The sequence below is a fragment of the Marmota monax genome, unplaced genomic scaffold (assembly GCF_021218885.2).
Source record: "Marmota monax isolate L192 unplaced genomic scaffold, Marmota_monax_Labrador192_F-V1.1 WCK01_AAM20220418_F8-fsc00211, whole genome shotgun sequence".
Taxonomy (NCBI): Eukaryota; Metazoa; Chordata; class Mammalia; order Rodentia; family Sciuridae; genus Marmota; species Marmota monax.
The window spans coordinates 2453635-2476223 of NW_026694080.1; the positions used below are offsets into that span (position 1 = coordinate 2453635).

At 42.4% G+C, this 22589-nt stretch overlaps 2 protein-coding genes across 2 annotated transcripts; one reads left to right on the forward strand and one right to left on the reverse strand.

Annotated features, from left to right (window-relative positions):
- Positions 1-263: 263 nt before the first annotated feature.
- Rps18 (ribosomal protein S18) lies at positions 264-4790 on the reverse strand. The gene is made up of 6 exons (XM_046464413.2): positions 4660-4790; positions 4067-4165; positions 870-956; positions 683-784; positions 502-593; positions 264-385 (listed from the first exon to the last, which is right to left on the reverse strand). The coding sequence occupies exons 1-6, from the start codon at positions 4660-4662 to the stop codon at positions 310-312; spliced, it is 459 nt and encodes a 152-aa protein (XP_046320369.1). The 5' UTR covers positions 4663-4790; the 3' UTR covers positions 264-309.
- Positions 4791-4875: 85 nt separating this feature from the next.
- Vps52 (VPS52 subunit of GARP complex) lies at positions 4876-22491 on the forward strand. Its single transcript, XM_046464408.2, has 20 exons — positions 4876-5179; positions 6056-6140; positions 6824-6876; positions 7052-7127; positions 7316-7383; positions 7681-7856; positions 8248-8398; positions 8629-8729; positions 8840-8972; positions 9113-9170; positions 9681-9814; positions 10242-10397; positions 10841-10959; positions 11209-11332; positions 11583-11678; positions 11797-11904; positions 12111-12176; positions 21217-21328; positions 21524-21642; positions 21830-22491. The coding sequence occupies exons 1-20, from the start codon at positions 5090-5092 to the stop codon at positions 21974-21976; spliced, it is 2172 nt and encodes a 723-aa protein (XP_046320364.1). The 5' UTR covers positions 4876-5089; the 3' UTR covers positions 21977-22491.
- The last annotated feature ends 98 nt before the right edge of the window (positions 22492-22589 follow it).

Consider the following 22589-nt stretch of genomic DNA (forward strand, 5'->3'; position numbering starts at 1 on the left):
CAGAACCTGGCTTAGGCTCCCCCTCCAGGATGCAAGTGTTCACTGTTTCTATCTTTGTCAAACTTTTACAGGGTGAGGTAACTAACTGCCAGCTGGAAACGGGGTTGCTTCAGATAGTGGTGGATAAACAGCACAACCACTACTTTTGAATGAGAGGGGGACACCTCCAGATTAAGTGGAAAGGGAGAAATGACAGGGCCCAGCATCATCATAACATCCCAGTGTATCAATGACACCAGACGAAAGAGAAGCACAAAGCAGGAAACCATCGGTATATAAACTATTTATTAACAGAAAAGGCCTACAGACTCATTTCTTCTTAGATACACCCACGGTGCGGCCGCGGCGCCCAGTGGTCTTAGTGTGCTGGCCTCGGACACGAAGGCTGCAGGTGGAAAAAAGAAGGGTCATACACAGCACAAAAATCTGGAATAATAATATGAGGCATGGCTGTGGGAATTTAGGAGCAGGCAGGGAGGTAAAAGCCCCATTCCCACTTACCCCCAGAAGTGGCGCAGTCCCCTGTGGGCCCTAATCTTCTTCAGTCGCTCTAGGTCCTCCCGGAGTTTATTGTCTAGACCATTGGCCAGAACCTAGATTTGGAGGCAAGGGATGTATTTTTGTTCCCTGACCAGTGCCCAGCTCTATAGGAACCCCCAAATCCTCCTATCTCAATACACACCTGGCTGTATTTTCCATCCTTTACATCCTTCTGTCTGTTCAAGAACCAGTCTGGGATCTTGTACTGTCGTGGATTCTGCATAATGGTGATCACACGTTCAACCTGGTAGGCAGGACAAGGTTAAATTTAGATGGCCGGTCCCCTTTCTAAGGTGGGCCCAATTTCCAGCCCCCTTCAGTGTCCTCACCTCATCTTCAGTGAGTTCTCCAGCCCTCTTGGTGAGGTCAATGTCTGCTTTCCTCAACACCACATGGGCATACCTTCGCCCCACACCCTGAGGTTAAGAGGTTTCAGAATTAGATTTGAATCTGAATTTTTGGTTTCCCTTAAAGTCCCAATATTCAAAAAGCCCGCAAAGATAGAACCTGCAATAATTTAATGCTTTGCAATTTCCTAGATCACTCCTCTCTCACATTCCCAGATATAAAGCCTAACCATTAAATACAAAGGAGAAAGAACTTGATTCAGGGTTAAGGACTGGACCAAAGAAAGAAAACCAAGATGAGTCCTTTTCTTCCTCCTCACTGCCCAGTGTATGTAGGTGTGCCTTGTGATTCCTCCATCATGAAGAATAAAGGGCTTCTTTCTCCAAGATGATATAGCAAAACTGGGGTCCTGTGAGTTAACAAGGTTGATGCTGGACTGCCAGCTGTCAGGATCTCTAAGTTTAACAATTCTTTTGGCAAGTCAATAGTGACCAAAGTTTTCCATGTTCACAAACTCAAAATTTGCCCAGGTTTCTAGTACACAGGGAGCCTGCCCAAATTAAAACTAATGTTCACATCTGTCACAACACAGCAACCAGCACCCAACTCTCTGAATCTATAAACCAAACTAATGTGGATATTGAATGGTGTACTGAGTTGAATAGTACTCCTCACCTGTTTTTGTCCACTTAGACTGCCAGAATGTGACCTATGTCTTCTTTGTAGAAGTGTTAGGTAAAGTAAGATCCCACTGGATCAGGGTGGGCCCTAATTCCGATGATTGGTGAACTTATGAGCGCACAGACAGGACAGTCAATGATGGGAGATAGAGAGGAATTAGTTGTTTTAAGCTACGTTTGCAGTAACTTGTAATAGTAACCCCAGGAAAAGAAAGTATTTGGCACTTCCTCTCTGTAAGTGACTTAGGACCAAATATCAGATTGATTGTGTAGAGCGCCTCTCAAATTTACTTAAAAATATTTATTATCTCATATTTACTTCAAAATGGAAATGGGTATGAATGAAACAAGATTTCTAATTTTTAATTTGTGACCAGGTCTTGCTAAGTTCCCCAGGACGGCCTGGAACTTGAGATCCTCTTGCCTTAGCATCCAAAGTAACTGGGATTATAGGTGAGCACCACTGCTCCTGGCCCAATTTTTAGTTAGAATATACAACTATGAAATGTTTCATTTCCTCATCTTTGTAATCCAAAAGCCTGACCGTATTATAGAAGAGTTAACACCAACTTGATATTACTCTTTCAAAGTATTTAAAGCAGTGCCATTCATTGGGGGGCGGTACAGGGGTTTGGGTAGGACAAGAATTTCTTTTATTTTTATTTATTTATTTTTTAAATATTTATTTTTTAGCTTTCAGCAGACACAACATTTTTATTTTATTTTTATGTGGTGCTGAGGATCGAACCCAGCGCCCTGCGCATGCCAGATGAGCGCCTTACCGCTTGAGCCACATCCCCAGCCCAAGAATTTCTTTTAAATAAGGATAATGGGCACTTCCCAATTTCAATCTCCCCTCTACCAATCTTCCAATTCCAAATAGCCAACAATTAGCAGTTAACACCCTGGGATGAAGGCATAGGCCAGCCCTAAAGAATACAAGCAACAACGAGGAAGCTGCAAAGCCAGCCTCAGAAACTTAGCAAGGCTCAAGCAACTCAGTAAGACCCTATATCTAAATGAAATCTGAAAAAGGACTGGGGATGTGCTCTGAGTTCAAGCCCCAATCCCCGGTACCAAACAAAAACAAACACACACACACACAAAAAAAAAAACACGAGGAAGACCATTATGGCATGAAATAATTTCACAGGATCTATGTTGTCTCTCAATAAATACCCTCTCCTGTCCATGTAAACTTCTTTGTCCTTTCCAGATTTATTTTGCTAATCACATCTTTGGAGACCCCCACCCCCCAATAACCAACCTCTCAGTATCCTTTCAATTACTTCCCACCCCCTATACAAATCCTTTAAAGACAATCTCTAGGGCTGGGAATATAGTTCAGTTGGTAGTGCTTGCCTTGCATGCACAAGGCCACTGATTCAATCCCTAACACCACACACCAGACACCCACAAAGACATATTTAGGGTGGGTTTGTGGCTCAATGGTAGAGCACCTGCCCAGCATGTGAGGCACTGGGTTAGATTCTCACCACCACATATAAATAAAGGTCCATTGACAACTAAAAAACAGACAATCTTTAGTTCTCCCACCAGGGAAGAGCTCTAGCTGACTTTGATGGTTTTCTACACAATTATTAAAAACTACAAGACTCATTTAAGCTGTAAGAATAGCCATTCCCAGGGACAAGCAGGATAGACCCACAAGAACATATGAAGGCTGTGCTACCTTGGGTATAAAATAAAAAATTTTTTTACAAACCTTATAAAGACTTACTCCATAAGTTATCTTTTTGATAACTATACACCCATCTTTACCCAAGTACCATCCACTGCCCAACAGGTATAACTACCATATATCAGAGGCTGTAGGTGATGATTAAGACATGCTGAGCCCCACCCCTATGGAGGCAAGAAAAACATTCAGATAATCCCACAATTAAATGTATGTTTTGACTGAAACAGGGAAAAAGAGGCTAGGGATGAGGTTTGGTGGTGCACAGCATGTGACAGACCAAGTTCAAATTCCAGTCCACCCCATACAAAGTTTCCATCTGGAAGGTCAGAAATTCTTTGTGAAGAGAAACATCCAAGCTTTTACTGTTTCAATTCTTACAAGCCATTGACTAGTGATGGGTTTCCACTTCAACTGGTTAGGAGCTGTACTTTTCACCTCTGGCATCCTGCTCACACACCGCCACTTCACATTTGGTATCTGTTAACCTTTCCATTCGCCCCTCAAGATGTACAGTACAGAAATTATATTATAATGCACTGGGGGAGAGAGGAGGTCCTGAAGAAACTGAATCTAGAAAGGATCTCACAAACTGATAATCCAAGAAAATTTGGATTCGATTCTGGCTTTTACTAATTCCCTTTTGTGAGAAATATGCTAAGGGTTAATGGAATAAAGTCATTCTCTTTTTCATTTCTTAACCCTGAAACTGAAATAATATAGACGGACTTGTGTCTCCTCAATCTTGCCTCTTTTCTAGAGAGCCAAGTTGCATTTGGGTTCCCTTACCCTACTTTACCTTAATGGCAGTGATGGCAAAGGCTATTTTCCGCCGCCCATCGATGTTTGTGTTGAGTACTCGCAAAATGTGCTGGAACTTTTCAGGAATCACTAGAGACTGAAAGGATATGGGGGAGATACAGGCATCGTCAACTAGCATCAAACCGTAAGGTCGCTAAGGAGAAGAAACACCCCCCAACAGGAACTTTAGGCTTGTCAGAGCGAATACCCCCCTCCCCTTTTTAAGATTTCAAACCACAACTAACGCCTCAGTCCACAGGGAGCGGGAATGTGAATCGTTCAAGCTTGGGAAAATACAATCTCTTGAAGGAGGTTGCACGTCGGCCGTTCCTAAAAGTACACTCTGGGGGAAGCCGGAGTCCCCACAGACGCCCAAGCCTCTGGCACCTTTGGGTGCCTGGGGAGCGATTCTTCCTCGAACCCTACTCCCCGGAATTTCAAGGTTTTGGCGTCCCTTCCTAGGGCTGCGATCCAAGGCTCCACACAGAAAGTTGCAGGCCCCCCAAATAGGGCGCTCTTGGTATCCTGGCAGCAAATTTTCCCTGACCCGGTTCCGATGTCGCTGGATCCCGGCACCGAACACAGTCTTACCATGGCGGCAGCAGAGCGGCGGCGTGTAGGCCTCCTGTGGAAGAGAGAGCGGAAGTTACGTAATATCCTTATATATTTCTTAGACGGAAGAGGCGGAGCAATATAGGAGAAGCACTTCCGGACACTGCTTCAGCGGGAGTTGACTTCTGAGAGTCTGGATTGGGTACCACAACTTCCGGTGTGGCCTTTCCAGGCGTAAAGTTCCTGAATATAAAAGCAGACAAAGTTCCGGCGCGAGACTGCTCAAGAGTTCCAAATTTTCTCTTCGCGCTTGAGTGGTCAGAGCTGAAAGGGGAAGGCTGAAGCCATACAGTCTAACTCAAATACCTGGGAACCATTTTGTGCTTTGCAAGACACTCTGGGACTTGTAGTTCTACTTCGGGAACGGCCTCACTGGGACTGACAGCTGCCGGAAGTGAGGCTGCGGGGAATGGCCGCCGCGGCGACCATGGCGGCAGCTGCCCGGGAGATGGTGTTGCGGGCTGGGACCTTAGATATGGAGGAAGAGGAGGGCCCGCTGGTGAGAGCGCGGGGCTGTTGGTCCTCCGTAGTCTCGTCCGGTCGTCCTCGTGTCCGAAAGATCTGGGTCGAGTTTAAGCCCAAGGGTTGGAGCTTGCCTGCCACCGGTGATGCTATGTGTTTGGCTCCTCATACCCATCCTTGGGATAGGACCCGAGCCTCAGTGGGGACCAGGATGGCTGGAACTCAGGTTCCAGGAGCAGTCTCAATTTCGCACTATTCTACTATATATATATATATATATATATATATATATATATATATATATATATGTTGTAGAATAGTGAAACAATCTAGTATAAAGCTTAAGAACATAGCCTCTGCAGCCAGACTGCCTGGGTTCTAATTCCACCCTCTGCTACTTACACACTATGTGTTCTTGGGCAAATTAACCATGCTTTCTGCCATCACTTTCCACAATTTCTCCATAAAGTGGAGAAAATAAGAGGACTTACTATATAGGTAGTCGTTAGGATTAGATGAATAAGTATGTGTAAGACTGCACCTAGTGTACAGGTGAACATTATATGCTGACAATTCTAGGAAGTCTGGGGTTCCCCAGAGGTATGATAGAACTGCTGAGATATCATGAGTTTGAGGGTACTAAAGTGAAATGCAAGTTTTGCTCATTCCTCTGCGATTTCTATTTTTCCTGATTTTGGACACCTCCATTGTCTTCATGGATTGCCTTTTTTTTTTTTTTTTGGTACCCTTTAGCCCAAAGGAGAGTACATTGTAAAAATTAGAAGTTTTTGATTTAGTACTTACGGTTTCCCACTAAAAACACCCTCCCTTCACTTAAAGGATTAGGGAGATCCAATTATATTTTGTTCTCCTCTCTCCTGTATCCCCTTCTCTTTATTGTATCCCTTCCCAGGGGGGTGGTCCTGGGCTTCAGGAGACACTGCAACTTGGGGAGTTGGATATCACCTCTGATGAGTTCATCCTGGATGAAGTAGATGGTAAGTAATGGCATTAGGGTAGGATCAGAGTTTGCTAGTTCCTCTTATCCTCTGGGAATATGTTATAGGAATTCCCTGTGTCTAGTAGATGAGCCCTGGTACCAAACCCTATACATACTATGTTTTTTCCTGTATATGCATACCTATAATAGAGCTTAATTTATAAATTAAGCATAGTGAAATATTAACAATAACTAATGATAGAGCAATTGTAACTATGTTGTAATAAAATCACCAGCTTCACTACTCTTGCATTTTGGGGCCTTCACTTAGTAAACTAAGGGTTATTTGAACGTAGTACTTCCATAAATAGACAATTGATGTGATAATTGATAAGGCTATTAAGTAACTTTGTGGCTGGTAGCATATATAGCATGGATACGCTGGACAAAGGGATGATTCACATCCTGGGATAAAACAGGATGGCACAAGATTTCATTAAGTTACTCAGAATGGCATACAATTTAAAATTTATGAATTGTTTATTTCTGAAATTTTCTATTTGGGTTCATGGTTGACCACAAGAAACTGAAATAGCAGAAAGTGAAACTATCTGAGAGGATTATACCTGTAATCTGAGAGGCATAGGGTTAGAAGCAATAGTACAGGGACTGATGTTCTGACGCTCAACATGGGGAGAGGAAGCTGTGGCGCTGGACCTTATGATAAACTTCTATTTCCAGTTCACATTCAGGCAAATCTGGAGGATGAGTTAGTGAAGGAAGCTCTCAAAACGGTGAGCATCTACACTATTAATCTTTCCCTTCCCTCTTCGCTCCCCCAAAGAAGAAAATAATCTCTTGCTCTTACAATATCACCTTGGTGTCTTACCCTCTTGTCCTTTTCTGATTCTGTTCTGGTATCCCTTCATTGTGATTTCTTCCTGACCTGTCATATTTATGTTCTCCCAGGGTGTGGATCTACGCCACTACTCAAAGCAGGTTGAACTGGAGCTGCAACAGATTGAGCAGAAATCCATTCGGGATTGTATCCTCCAGCAAAGGGAAAAGACATTGTTATTGACTTGGGGATTTTGTGGGTGTGGTGCAGACTGCCCAGCTGTGGCTGACATTTTCTTTCTGAGGTTTTCAGTTACTTCAGGGAGAAATTGGAGATGTACCACAGGTCTGAGGATCTCTATCTTCACTGTGAGGCCCTTGACTTTTGTGGATTAGATATCCAAGAGAGTGAGAATATAGCATCTCTGCACAACCAGATCACAGCCTGTGATGCTGTCCTGGAGGTTAGTAACCTTCGCCTGTGACCTCTTATAACTCTGAACCTGATTATGGTCTCTCGTGCCATTCTTTAGATCATTATCTTCAGTGACCCCAGGTGAGGGTCACTTTCAGGATGACTTCAAATAGACTTTTTTGGTTTAACTGCTATAACTCAAGTTATTTTCCTGTGTCCATTGGAGTATCTTCTGCCACCCTCGTGGACAGGTAGATACTAGACTATTTACCAAGAGACTCAGGTGGCTCACTTGTCCTCTACCAAACTTGTGACACTCTAGCCACATCTTATACTATTCCCTCAGCGCATGGAGCAGATGTTAGGAGCTTTTCAGAGTGACCTCAGCTCCATCAGCTCTGAGATCCGGATACTGCAGGAACAGTCAGGAGCCATGAACATTCGACTTCGAAACCGCCAAGCAGTTCGGGGGAAACTTGGGGAGCTTGTTGATGGTCTGGTGGTGCCCTCTGCTCTGGTCACGTGAGTCATTGGTTTGAAAGGTCAGAATGTCTACAGCAGGTAGATGGGCCGGGGTGACCTTCCCTATTTACCACCTGAGTCTCCTGGCTTAAGTCATTCTGTTCCTCCTAGAAATTAGTGAGTAGGTTGATAGTCATTTCTAACCTCATTTTATGTTCTAGGCATCACAGATTAGGAATGATCCAAGGTCGGTCATGAAGGGAGGGGGCCCAAGGTTTAGGTGTGTATGAAGTGGAGGTCTAGGAGTAGAAACCTTTGTTGTACATACATTTAGACTATGTGAAACACTGTAAGAAGGTGGAGAGGACAGAGGCTAGATGTACTGTTTGGGTTAGGTTTAGAGACATCTGGACTTCCCTTCTAATCCATCCCACCCATCCTCCCTACCCAGGGCAATTCTAGAGGCTCCAGTGACAGAGCCTAGATTCCTGGAACAGTTGCAGGAGCTGGATGCCAAGGCAGCTGCAGTCAGGGAGCAGGAGGCTAGAGGCACTGCAGCCTGTGCAGATGTCAGAGGTGTGCTCGATCGGCTCCGGGTCAAGGTAGGGGATACCTCAAAGGCTATTATAACTGGCCTCCCTGGAAACATCACCTTGCCTCTTCCTAGGAGATCTCATCTTTGTTTCTCTGGGTTTCCCTGAAAATATGACAGGATACTAAGAAATATTCTCTACCCTTTATCATATATTTAATATTTTTCACTTTCCCTTTTTTATCCTGCACAGTAAAAGGGTTACAACTTCATGCCCTGTGTTTGATTACATGTGTCTAGGCAGTGACGAAGATCCGAGAGTTCATCCTCCAGAAGATTTATTCCTTCAGGAAACCAATGACCAACTATCAGATCCCTCAGACAGCCCTACTGAAGTACAGGTCATCATCCCAAGGAAGGGCATGGGATGGCTTCTGAACTTTTGAGTAGCCCAGTGCAGGCGTCTTTTTTGGGGAAGACAAAAAGACTGACCTATCTCTGGCCTTTACAGATTCTTTTATCAGTTCCTACTGGGCAATGAACGAGCAACAGCAAAGGAAATCAGGGATGAGTATGTGGAGACGCTGAGCAAGATCTACCTGTCTTATTACCGCTCTTACCTTGGGCGGCTCATGAAGGTGCAGGTAAGGCCAAGGAGGAAGAGGCATTTCTGGACACTTGGACTGGGAGACAGGGACAGCTCTGAGCAAGGAGGGACAGGGATTTTTTTTTTCTTGCACTATTATAAGAGATGGTTATCAGCTCTTTTATTTCTTCTCTCTAGTATGAGGAAGTCGCTGAGAAAGATGATCTAATGGGTGTGGAAGATACAGCGAAGAAAGATATCCTTGGAGCTTAGAACTCTCATGCAAGGCCTTGGGAGCAAGAAACTTCTGGCTCCAGCCACCAAGGCACTGCTTCTTACCTTTTTACTGTGGGGCAAAACCTTTGAGAATGTGATGAAAGCTATGGCCTCCCTCCCAGAAAAATGTGTATAATCTTTTTTTTTTTTTTGGAAATATATATTTTTTAGTTGTAGTTGCACACAATACGTTTATTTTGTTTATTTATTTTTATGGGGTGCTGAGGATTGAACCCAGCGCCTCACACGTGCTAGTCCTGCACTCTACCATTGAGCCACAACTCCAGCCCATACATCATTTTGATACCTAGTTTTGCATATTGATTCTAGAAGGTGTAGAAACTCATTCATAGAGGTCATCTGAAATGGGGCCCCAGGCCTGGAAAGAGGGATGTGTAGGCTTTGTCTGGCTGCCTGGCATCCCCAGAGGTCCTGAATCTTTGGGCACCATTGTACTCCCATTGTTTTCCCTGACTCTGACCCTTCTCACGATTCTTCTCGAAGCCATCCCTCCGTAGCAGGAACACCATCTTCACCCTGGGCACTCGTGGCTCTGTCATCTCTCCTACTGAGCTTGAGGCTCCCATCCTGGTGCCCCACACAGCCCAGCGGGGAGAGCAGAGGGTATGAGGAGGAATGAGCTTCAGTTGTGAAGAGGACTCTGGGAAGGGAAGGCCAGATCTGAGGCAAAACTTCAGCCTGTGGGCCCTGTATTAATCCCCTTAGAATGGCCTTCTCCCATCCCTCTGGTCTGCTGTGATGTGAGAGGGGTTGGGAGCCATAGATTTCAGGGCATGTGGAGGGAGTGAATGGTTAAGGGGAATGACTGTTTTGAGGCAGTGGTTGAGGTGGATGTAGGAATTACAGTAGCAGGTGAGGTGAGTACTTCCTCTTGTGTCCTGTGCCTGCCAATTTAGAGTTTCTTTCCCAGCCTGGACTGAGGTTGGATGGGAAGGGTCTGCTGAGTTTATCACCCAGGTTTGATGAGTTTCCAGCTGTGTTGGTGGAGAGTCAGTGTTGGATCCATCTCTCCTTTGTCCTCCCCTCCTAGTATCCATTTGAGGCCCTCTTCCGCAGCCAGCACTATGCCCTCCTAGACAATTCCTGCCGTGAATATCTTTTCATCTGTGAATTTTTTGTGGTGTCTGGCCCAGCTGCGCACGACCTATTTCACGCTGTCATGGGCCGTACGCTCAGCATGACCCTGGTGAGATCCTTATTTCCTTGACTCTTGAACCCCTGTCTCCTCAGTCTTCATCAGCACCTGGTGGGGTTATAACTCAGGTACTGACTAAAACCAGGATCCCCTTGTTCTAAAATGTCTAAGCCTTATACTCAGATGTGACTTCTCATGAGAAATTCTCGAGAGTTTGAGCCTCTGATACTGCCCCTACTGCTGATTCAAAGGCAGGCAGTTGTACCCTGAAACTGAGAGGCCTCTAAATCTTGGTGCTCTGATGACCCAATCTGAGCCCTGGCTTGTGATTGAGACCCTGGTGAACAAGTGGCCAACCAAGGAAGAAGTATTTCCCTCTTAGGTCTTTCCCTGCCCAGTCCCTCATCCCCAAAGACACATATATTTATGTGTCCATAGCAAATGGGGACAACAAATTAACTAGCATTCTCTTAATCCTCTGCTTATTTCTACAGAAGCACTTGGAGTCCTATCTGGCTGACTGCTACGATGCCATTGCTGTTTTCCTCTGTATCCATATTGTTCTTCGGTTCCGCAACATTGCAGCAAAGAGGGATGTTCCTGCCCTGGACAGGTCACTGAGTTCTGGTTCTTGAGGCTCTGCAGACCTTGAATTCTTTGTGTGAACTTTGGGCTTCTCCTGACCTGATGTCATTGGTCCTTGTTCCCATTTGTCTGCTCCAGAGGCAGCACTGCTATTTTCTGACATACCTTTCATATACACCCGGCACCCCAATATCCATTAACCTGAAGGATGCCCTATTCCCTCCCCACCCCGTAACATTTCTTGCCAGCTGACCTCTGATTCTGTTTAAGCCCACAGGTACTGGGAACAGGTGCTTGCCTTACTGTGGCCACGGTTTGAGCTGATATTAGAGATGAATGTCCAGAGCGTTCGAAGCACTGACCCCCAGCGCCTTGGGGGTCTGGATACTCGGCCCCACTATGTGAGGGAGAGCAAGGGTACCAAAGAGGGTCTAGAGGACAGGGCTGTAAGCTTACTGTGGGGCTGCCACTGTCACAGTTGTGGACCACACCATGTTAGGGGACAGTCTGAGTATGGTTAGACTCACAGTGGGTTGGGCACTGTTGGTAGGAGGCATTGGAGGTGGGAGCCACATGGAGTTTGGTTGGTGAAAGGAGTGGGGAGGTCGTGTTGGTTGGGCTGGTGTGATGCTTCTTTTCCCTTTCTCTAAGATCACACGCCGATATGCAGAGTTTTCCTCAGCTCTTGTCAGCATCAATCAGACGATTCCCAATGAACGGACCATGCAGCTGCTGGGACAGCTCCAGGTGACTTCTATAGTGCAGGAGTGACTTCCCAGCAGCAAAGCCACTGCTGTGGGGGAGCATGATGAGAGGTTGGATGACCTTGTTGTATTGTGTCACTACATCCTTTTGACTTTTTCAGGTGGAGGTGGAGAATTTTGTTCTCCGAGTGGCAGCTGAGTTCTCCTCAAGGAAGGAGCAGCTTGTGTTTCTGATCAACAACTATGACATGATGCTGGGTGTGCTGATGGTAATGGATTCTCTTCCTGCCCGTTTCCTCACCCACAGAGTTTGGGTTCCCCTAGGGCTCTGTTTACTTTGGAAGGGCAGAAGGTGATGTCTGTGTGCTTGTTCTATGTTTTACTCTAGGGAGTCTGGCACAGTGTCTGAAATGTGGACCATCCTGTAGTAAAGGACTGTCTCCCAAACTGGACTTTTCATTTTTTCTTCCTTTAGGAGCGGGCTGCAGACGACAGCAAAGAGGTGGAGAGTTTCCAGCAGCTGCTCAATGCTCGGACACAGGTGGGGGATGGGGAAAGGGAAGGGACAGTGTTGTGTGCTGTATTCAGTTTAGTGTGTGGGTTGGGGGTATGTGGCATTATGAACCTCAGGTACATAGAATTTTAATTTAAACTTCTGGATTCCCAGTATGTTATTGATCTATTTAATTTTTTAATTTTTTTGTGGTACTGGAATAGAACCCATGGTCAGTTTACCACTGAGATACATCCTGGAACCTTGTAAATTTTTATTTTAAAGTAGGGTCTTGCTGAATTTCCCAGACTGGTCTTGAATTTTTGTTCCTCCCGCCTCGGTCTCCTGTACCATAGCACCCAACTTCATCTATTTAATTTAATTAATTTACTTATTTAATGATATGAACAACTACAAATTCATCACATAATCCAACAAACCTTGGCAAAAATCAGTATCAAAATTTGAATTCCTCTTCACCCCACCCGCTACTGCTTATGCAGAGGTATCAAATATAACCACAACCCCAGCCTCTTTTTGTGTTTTCACATGTTAAGTATCTTTTGTGAATAAGTGTTGTATTTAGAATTTTCTTGATTCCCACTGTTGTGTGGGTATTTCCCCCTCATGCTCTTGCTTTAGAAATAAAGTTATAAAAGAAAACTTAAAAGCAAAACAAAAATGTAGCTATATGTATGCCAAAATAATAATTATTTATATTTTTGAGTGTGATAAAAACAGATTCACAGGGTTTGTTTTTACAGTATTTGGGATTGAACCTAGAGGCTAATGTGTGCTAGGTAAGTGCTCTACCATTCTGCCACTGAAATACATGGCCAGGCCTTTTTTTATTTTTTAGTTATACATGGAGACAATATCTTTATTTTGTTTATTTTTATTTTTATGTGGTGCTGAGGATCGAACCCAGTGCCTCACATGTGCGAGGCAAATGCTCTGCCACTAAGCTACAATCCCAGTGCCCCCAGCCCTTTTTTATTTTGAGACAGAGTCTTGGTAAATTGTCTAGGCTGGCCTTGAATTCGTCTCCTCCTTCCTCAATCTGGGATTACAGGTGTCTACCACTATGCCCTGCTTGGTTATATTTTTATTTTCTTATCAATAGTTGAGGGAAATAAAATGCATGGATTTGTCTCTTTGTCTCTATATATTTCTATCAAATATTACTTTTAAATAAGCTTCAGCTTATCTTATGTAAATTTTTAAAAGTTTAGAATGGTTGGAACCAGGCACAGTGGCCCATGCCTGTAATGCCAGCAGCCTGGGAGGCTGAGGCAGGAGAATCACAAGTTCAAGGCCAGTCTTAGCAATTTAGACTATCATAAAATAAAAAATAGAAAGAATTGGAGCGTAGTTCAGTGGTAAAACACTCCTGGGTTCAATCCCTAGTATTAAAAAAAAAAAAAAAGTTTAGAATTGTTACATTTTATTATTATTATAAGAGCCTTTGTAGCCTTAATACTTTTTTTTGTCTTCATGTCTATTATGTTTGATAAGAAGATAGCTCTGTCAGCTATATTTGCTAAATATTTGTCTGTTAATTTGTTTCCATTCTTTTAATCTTTTTGTGTTTTCTTCTTTTTTTTTTTTTTAATATTTATTCCTAAGTTTTAGGTGGACACGGTATCTTTATTTTACATTTACATGGTGCTAAGGATTGAACCCAGTGCCTCATGCATGCTAGGCGAGCACTCTACCTCTGAGCCACAACCCCAGCCTCTTTTTGTGTTTTCACATGTTAAGTATCTTTTGTGAATAACGTATAGCTGGAAGTTTTAAAAAATTCAATGGGATTAACTCTGCCTTTTAACTTATGATTTAAATTCATTTATGTTTATTGGGATTGATGTTACTTACATTTAGACTTTTATTTATCATCTTTATTTTTCTGTTTGTCCATTGTCTTCATCTTGCCTAAGTTCTTACTACATTATTTTTTCACTAATTTTGTACTCTATTCTTTTAGAGTTGTTCTTTAAAATATACCCTGCATGCTGGGCACAGTGGCACACACCTGTAATCCCAGTGGCTCAGGAGGCTGAGGCAGGAAGATTGCAAATTCAAAGCCAGCAATTTAGCAAGGCTCTAAGCAATTCACAGAGACCCTATCTCTAAATAAAATATAAAAAAGGACTGTGGATGTGACTCAGTGGTTAAGCACCCCTGGTGCTTTTTGGTACCAATCCCTGGTACCAAAAAAAAAAAAAAAAGAAATGGGCTAGGGATATAGCTCAGTTGGTAGAGTCCTTGCCTTACATGCACAAGGCCATGGGTTCAATCCCTAGCAACACACACACACACACACACACACACACACAAATTTACCTTGCATTTAGCTTAACACCTAAACTTCATATTAAATGCTCTCTAAAATAATATATAGACATATATATAATGATATATAGACATTTTAGCTGGGCGCAGTAGTGCATGCCTGTAATCCCAGTGATGCAGGAGGCTAAGACAGGAGGAGTGTAAGTTCGAGACCAACCTGAGCAACTTTGTGAGGCCCATACTAAGCAATTTAGTAAGACACAGCCTCAAAATAAAAAATGAAAAGGGCTGGGATGTGGCTCAATGGTTAAGCACCTCTGGGTTTTTAATCCCTGGTACCAAAAAAAATTTTAAATGCTTTACTATTCCAATCACTTCTCTTCTGCCTTCTATTGCTAATTATTGACCAGTATTTTATTTCTATTCTAGCTTTAATTTTTGTATTTTAGATTTTTTAAATTTTTTTAAGAGAGAGAGAATTTTTTTAAATATTTATTTTTCAGTTTTTGGTGAACACAACATCTTTATTTTTTTTTTTTATTTTTATGTGGTGCTGAGGATGGAACCCAGTGCCCCACGCATGCCAGGTGAGCACGTTACCGCTTGAGCCACATCCCCAGCCCAAATTTTTGTATTTTATACTAATAATATTTAGATATTCATGTGTATGTTTCAGTTTTTCTTCTTCTTTTTTTTTTTTGGTGGTACTAGGGCTTGAACCTAGGGGTGTTCAACCACTAAGCTACACTCCCAGCCACCCCTTTTTTGTTTGTTTGTTTGTTTTTTTAGTTGTTGATAGACCTTTATTTTATTTATTTATTTATTTATATGTGGTGCTGAGAATTGAACCCAGTGCCTCACATATGCTAGGCAAGCACTGTACTGCTGAGCTACAACCCCAGCCTATCCTCCCAGCCCTTTTTATTTTTATTTTGAGACAGGGTCTCACCATGTTGCTGAGGCTGGCCTCAAACTTGCAATCCTCCTGCCTCAGCATCCTGAGTTGCTGGGATTACAGGTGTGTGCCACCATGCCCAGTGTTACTATTTCTTCTTAAAATAAAAGATTATCTGTGGGTATCATTTGTCTTCTTCCTGAAGTAGATCTTTTAGAAGTTCCTTTATTGGAGATTTGTTAATGGTAAACCTTGTTTTTGTACTTATATAAATGTCTGTATTTCATCTTTGTTAGGGAAAGATTTTTGCTAGTTTACTGTCAGATTCTAAGTTAACAGTTATTTTCTCTCAACACTCAGAAGATGTTGTCCACCGTCTTCTGGCTTACATCATTGCTACAGAGAAGCCATGTTTTTCTTCGTAGGCAATCTGTTGTCTCTGCTTTGAAAGTTCTTTTTTCTTTGGTATTCTGAAGTTTAACTACAGTATGTCTTGATGTGGCTTCTTGTATCTTTGAATTTATGTTTTTTTGGGGGGGGTTTTTATATTTATATTTTTAGTTGTAGTTGAAAGTTCTCTGCTTTGAAAGTTCTTTTTTCTTTGGTATTCTGAAGTTTAACTACAGTATGTCTTGATGTGGCTTCTTGTATCTTTGAATTTATGTTTTTTTTGGGGGGTTTTTTTATATTTATATTTTTAGTTGTAGTTGGACACAATACCTTTATTCCATTCATTTATTTTTATGTGGTGCTGAGGATTGAACCCAGGGCCCTGCGCATGCTAGGTGAGTGCTCTACTGCTGAGCCACAATCCCAGCCCCAAATTTATGTTTTTTAATTTATTCAGAAATTCATAATATCTTTTGAAACCTTGTTCTCCTGCATCCTTTCCTTTTTTTTCTCTTCCTGGGATTCTGATTAGTTCTAGGTTAGACTTCCAAGTCTATTCCCTTTTTTATAAGCATGTAATTGGATGAGAAAGGAAACATTTATACTCACAGGAACAGTTATTGTGATCAGAGGGAATGTCAGCTCACCTTCACATTGAGGTACCATTGGATTTGCCAGGCAGGTTGGTCAACTCTCCATCACTGTACCAAGATGAAACAATTAACTTATGAGGACAGAAGTTTTTTTTTTCCCATCTTTTTGGGAGACTGCGGCAGGAGGATCACAGGTTGAGGTCAGCCCCAGCCACTTAGCAAGACCCTATCTCAAAATAAAAAGTAAGCCAGGTATGGTGGTGCATGCCTGTAATCCCAGCAGCTCAGGAGGCAGAGGCAGGAGGATCCACAAGTTTAAAGACAGGCTCAGCAACTTAGTGAGGACCTTAGCAACTTAGCAAGACCCTGTCTGTCTCTAAATAAAAAAGAAAAAGGGCTGGGGATCTGGCTCAGTGGTTAACATCCCTGGGTTCAATCCCTGGCACAAAAGTAAATAAATAAATAAATAAAATAAAATAAAATAAAAAATAAATAAAAAGGGCTGGGGATGCAGCTCAGTAGTAGATTGCTTACCTAGCAAGTGCTAGGTTCTGGGTTCAAGCCCTAATATCACCAAAAAAGTTAAGAGCCAGACATGGTGGTGCATGCCTATAATCCCAGTAATTTGAGAGATGGGTAAGGAGGATCATAAATTCAAGGCCACCCTCAGCAATTTAGTGAACCCTGTCTCAAAACTAAAGAAATGATTCCGTGGTAGATCACCCTATGTTAAATCCCAACACCAAAATTAAAAAAAAAAAAAAAAAAAAAAAAAAAAAAAAGATTTATTTTGACTCACAATTTTGGAGGTTCCAGTCTCTGACTGATAAACCCTGTTAATTTGGGGCCCGTGGTGAGGCTCATCATGGCAGAAGCACATGACTCTACCTCATGGCCAGGAAGCAAAAAAAAGAGAGAGAGAGAGAAAGAGCCCAGAGTCCCACAATTCCCTTGCAGGGCATGTCACCAATGACCTAAAGACCTCCCACCAGGCCCCAGCTCTTAAACATTCACCACCTCCCAATAGTGCCATCCTGGAGACAAAGCCTTTAACATACACATGGACCTTTTGGGGACATACACAATCCATACTGTAGCACTGGGTATGGGAGCCAGCTGCCATCTATGCTCCCTATCTTTTGTTTGTCATCTGTTTGGTACTTTGTAGGAAAGCCTAAGTCCAGTGCCCTGTTTCCCTCTGGCCAATCCTCTGCTACCAAATATTCTCTTTTACTGAACAGAAAGCTTAAAGTTTATCCAAGTCTGGACAAATAGAAAGTACTGTCCAATAAAATACAATGCATGCCACATTGTCAGCCACCTCAAGTAACTTAAAATTTTCTAGTTGCCATATTAAAAAAAGCTAGGGGCTGGGAATATAGCTCAGTGGCAAAGTACCTACTAGCATGCACAAAGCTCTGGGTTTGATCCAGTACTGGGGATTGTACTCAGGGGCAACCACTGAGCCACATCCCCAGCCCTATTTTGTATTTTATTTAGTGAAAGGGTCTTGCTGAGTTGCTTAGCACCTCACTTTTGCTGAGGCTGGATTTGAACTCATGATTCCCAGCATGGCAAAAAATAAAAACATGAAAAAAAATAAAAGAAAGAAAGAAGGTGAAATGAATTTAGTAACCTTTTATTTTAACCACTCTAATCAAAATATCATTTCAACCTATAATCAGTTAAAAAATGTAATAATATGTTTAAATTTTTTCCCAGTACAAAGTCTCCAAAACCTGGTACATATTTTATGCTTATTACTTGTTTTAGTTCAGATTTCCCATGCTTTGTAAAATAAGTGGCTTGTGATTTGTGGACTTGTCACAAGTTAGCTCATTTTTTCTTTGCAGCCCACTTCCTGGGTCTTATACTATTATAATGTTGAGAGAGAATAATTGCATTTAGGCAATGATATAGGTTGAATTTTGTTATTTAATCTATGTCCAAAATCACATCGTAAATAATGATGGCTTAATTACAGAAAGATTCTTTCTTGAAGTCTGTCTCCTTAAGTCTCACATTAGTTACCTGGCAACCCTCAGTGGATATAAATGGATATTTTGAGGGAAGAGTGGAAAAGATACAAGTAATGTATTTTTAAATGGGCTAATAGTTTCATCTGTTCATATCTTAGCTCTCTGGGATTTTTCTTGTTGTTATTGTTTGGTATGTTGTTTGGCGCTGGGGATCAAACCTAGGGTCATGGGCATACTTACCATTGAGCTGCAGCCCTAACTACCACCCAATCCCCCCTTTATTTATTTATTTAATATTGGTTGGTACTGGTAATTGAACCTGGGGTCCTCTACCACTGAGCTACATCCCCAACCCTTTTTATTTTTTATTTTTTTGTTTTGGTGATGCTGGGGATCAAACCCTGGAGATTGAACCCAGGACCTCACACATGCCAGGCAGGTGCTCTAGCACTGAGCCATATCCCAAGCCCTTATTTTTTATTTTGAGACAGGATCTCACTGAGTTGATGAGGCTGGCCTTGAATTTGCAGTTCTCATACTTCAGCCTCCTAAGTCACTGAGATTACAGGTATGCCCCACTGTGCTCTGCCATCTCCCTCTTTCTCTTAAAAGGGTCTTGCTCTGTTGCCCAGGCTGGCCTTAAACTTCTAGGTTTATTTTCCCCAGTAGTTGAGACTATATAGTTGCATTCCACCATGACTAGTTTTTTTTTTTTTTTTTTTAGGTTTTTAAAATTTGTTTTTTTATTTATCTCCTGTTTTAATTCCCTTCTATTTATTTATTTATTTATTTAGCGGGAGGTACTGGGGCTTAGACTCAGGGGCACTCAACCACTGAGCCACATCCCCATCCTTATTTTGTGTTTTATTTAGAGATAGGGTCTCGCTGAGTTGCTCAGTGCCTCACTTTTTTTTTTTTAATTTAACTTTTTATTGTGGAAAACTTCAAATGTATGTGTTTATAGGATAGCACAATGAACCCTCAAATACCTCCACTGATCTTCACCCAATAACAACTCACCAGCAGTTTTATTGTACTGATATCCAATCCTCATCCTCCTTCTCTACTCCTACTTATTTTGAATTAATCTTATGTATCATTACTACTTCATCACTATCAGAATATGTCCTCACATATGTCCTTACAGGTGTGTGCCAGGTATGGTGGCACACAACTGTAAATCCAGCTATTCAGGAGGCTGAGGGAAGAAGAAAAAGTTTGAGGCCAGCCTCAGCAACTTAGCAAGACCCTTTCTCAAAATGAAATTTAAAAAGGATTGGAGATGGAGCTATTGGTAAAGTACTTCATGCAGAGGCCCTGGGTTCAATCCCTGTACCTCAAAAAAATAAAAAAGTGTCTGCATAAAGTAGTATTCAGATTTCACCAGTTATAAATGATATTCATGGTTCATATCAGGGCAATTGTAAGACACAAATATGCCTTTTTTAAAATCTATAGATTTCTATCTTTGCCCCTACTCCTCCACAACTTATTTGTGGAGGAAACTGAGTTGTTGAGTCATTTGTCATGTAGACTGACGTATGGTCTAGAATTTGCTGATTGAATTTCATGGTGTGGTTAAACTTCCTCTATCTGTGTATTTCCCATAAATATGTAGTTAGATGGAAAGGCTTGATCAGATTTCAGTTAGATTTTTAATAAGAATATTTAAGAGGTACTGGTATGTGCTTCCATCAAGGATCCTGTAATGTCATCTTGACTTTCTTCTTGTGATGTCAATAGCTATCAGTTATCACTGCCTAGGCCCATTAGTTAAATTTCTGTATGTTTTCTGTCTCAAAAATTTCCTGCTCCTTGTCTGTGCTGCATTCTGAGTCATTTCTTCAATTATAAATTCCATATCAGTGTGTCATTCTTCAGTTATAGCTGGTCTGCTGTTTAACCTGTTGATTTTTAAAATTAATTCTTCATTTCTAAAAAAAAAAATTCCACTTTTTCAAGTCTGACAATTCCTAGTTAAGTTCTTATTAATTTTTCATCTTTATGTCTTCATCCTTATATTTAAACATTTCATTTTTGAATATTCAGCTGAGCCAAGTGTGTTGGCATAGACCTATAATCCCAGTGACTCAGGAGGCTAAAGCAGGAGTATCCGCAAGTTCAAAGCCAACCTCTGCAACTCAGTGAGGCCCTATGCAAATTAGTGAGACCCTGTCTCAAAAAAAATAAAATAAAAAATAAAAAGGACTGGGGATGTTGCTCAGTGGTTAAGCACCCCTGGGTTCAATCCCAGTACCAAAACAAAAAACAAAAAAAAAACACATCCAACTGCTATGTACCTGACAGTTCTACCCCAGCTGCCTGGTCGTCTAATTCCACTGTTATTGTGTTTGTTGACTTTTTTGGGAGCTTGCCTCCATATATATGTGATGATCTTCAAGTTCATTGTTTGACCTTAATCAGTGGGAGTCATATGGGTCTGCGTTAGGATTGAGAATATTTTCCTCTGAAAAGGATTTGCCTCTGCTTTTGCAATAGCTCAAAGATGCATCCATCTGGATCTACATTGGTGCCTCTTTGAGGCTCTCACAAGACACCCAGGCCCAGCTTTCCCACCTGAAGTTGGTGTCAGGTTCAGTTTCCAGATATTAAAGGAGCTGTGGCTGTTTGCCTTCTAGTGGCCCTGCCTCTCCCAACTACCCACCCACTTGGACTCCAGCCTTGACTAATTCCTTGTTCTTCTGCTTCCAGCTTAAGTTTAATTTAGTTTAGAGTTTTTTTGTTTTTGTTTTTAAAGAGGAGAATTCTTGGAGATTTCCCCTACTCTTATGAGACCATCAATATCTGAAAATGTGTGACCTTTCTAGAGTTTAGTTGTTCTGCTGTCTAAGCACTTAGTCATGATGCCAGAACTGGGAAAATCTACTGACACCAGAACACTGGACCCTGTGTGTATGCTTGCCTGTCTGTCTTTCCAGGAATTCATTGAAGAGTTGCTGTCTCCTCCTTTTGGAGGTCTGGTGGCATTTGTAAAGGAGGCTGAGGCTCTGATTGAGCGTGGACAGGCTGAGAGACTTCGAGGTGAAGAAGGTATGAGAATAATGTGTTAATGATGCATTCAGTGATAAGGTGAGTAAGAAGAATGAGCAGAGCAGGAGAGGTCAGGTTGGAAGAACACCAGGAAAGTGGGGTTGATGGGGACAGCTTGCCCTGGGGAGGACTTTGTGGTGGAACTTCTCCTGGCCTGGTCTTTCTTTGCACTCTCTCTTTCTTCCCTGCCATCAGCCCGGGTAACTCAGCTGATTCGTGGCTTTGGTAGTTCCTGGAAATCATCAGTGGAGTCTCTGAGTCAGGATGTAATGCGCAGTTTCACCAACTTCAGAAATGGAACCAGTATCATTCAGGTAACGTGCTCCCATCCCCCATTGCTGATTATTTCCCCCTCTTTTCCCTGGGCTCAGTATCATTTAAATAACCTCTGTTTTTAACTACTACCTGTGCCTAAAGATCTGGATGTGTCCTAACGTGATTCCTATCATAATCATTAGCACCACCCCACAGTCTGATTCCTCTGTGACTTTTTCTGACCAGGGAGCCCTGACCCAGCTGATCCAGCTCTATCATCGCTTCCACCGTGTGCTATCCCAGCCCCAGCTCCGAGCCCTCCCTGCCAGAGCTGAGCTTATCAACATTCACCACCTTATGGTGGAACTCAAGAAGCACAAGCCCAATTTCTGATATGCCGAGATCCACACTGAGACCTGCCAGTCCTCTCCATGGATTTCTGCACCCCATCTCATACCCTGCATCACCTGGGTCCCCCTTATAGTTTTGCCAATGCCTCACCCAATCTCCATTGCCAGGACTCTGCCTCAACAGGATCAGCCCTCGAATCTCCCAGCGTCTTCAGGTTTCCCAAAACCACTTCCTTTTGGCTTCAATAATGATCTTTATCATTTCTCCAGTCTTGTCACCCTCCTCTCACACACCCAAGGCTCCTCTCTTCCCCTGGTTAAAACTTCACTGCCTCAACCTCTGGTTCACTTAACTGGAATTCTATGGTGTGAAGCCTGAACTCTTGGAATTGGTGACCAGGGATGACTGCCTCCAAGTCATTGATTTTTGTTTGACTCAAAGTAATTTCTGTAACATCTTGGCCTAAGGTCTCAGCAACTTGAACACTAAACCAGCCCCTCCTGGCTTGAGAATCACTCCAAGGTCAGTCTGCAGAAAACAATAAATATTTAATATGACATAGCACTCCTCCCTCATTTCCTTTCTCCTTCCCTCTGGATCTTTCCTCCAGAGTCACCTTTCCTGCCAGAGTACTTCCAGGGATTACATCTTTCTG

Coding starts and splice junctions, on each gene's coding strand:
- Rps18 (XM_046464413.2), bottom strand. Junction 957..4,066: donor TTGCCATCACTGCCATTAAG/GTAAAGTAGGGT, acceptor TCTTAACCTCAG/GGTGTGGGGCGAAGGTATGC. Junction 386..501: donor GGACTGCGCCACTTCTGGGG/GTAAGTGGGAAT, acceptor TTCCACCTGCAG/CCTTCGTGTCCGAGGCCAGC.
- Vps52 (XM_046464408.2), top strand. CDS start 5,090: ATGGCCGCCGCGGCGACCATGGCGGCAGCTGCCCGGGAGATGGTGTTG. Junction 7,128..7,315: donor GCAGAAATCCATTCGGGATT/GTATCCTCCAGC, acceptor TTTGTGGATTAG/ATATCCAAGAGAGTGAGAAT. Junction 9,815..10,241: donor CCCAGCGGGGAGAGCAGAGG/GTATGAGGAGGA, acceptor CTCCCCTCCTAG/TATCCATTTGAGGCCCTCTT.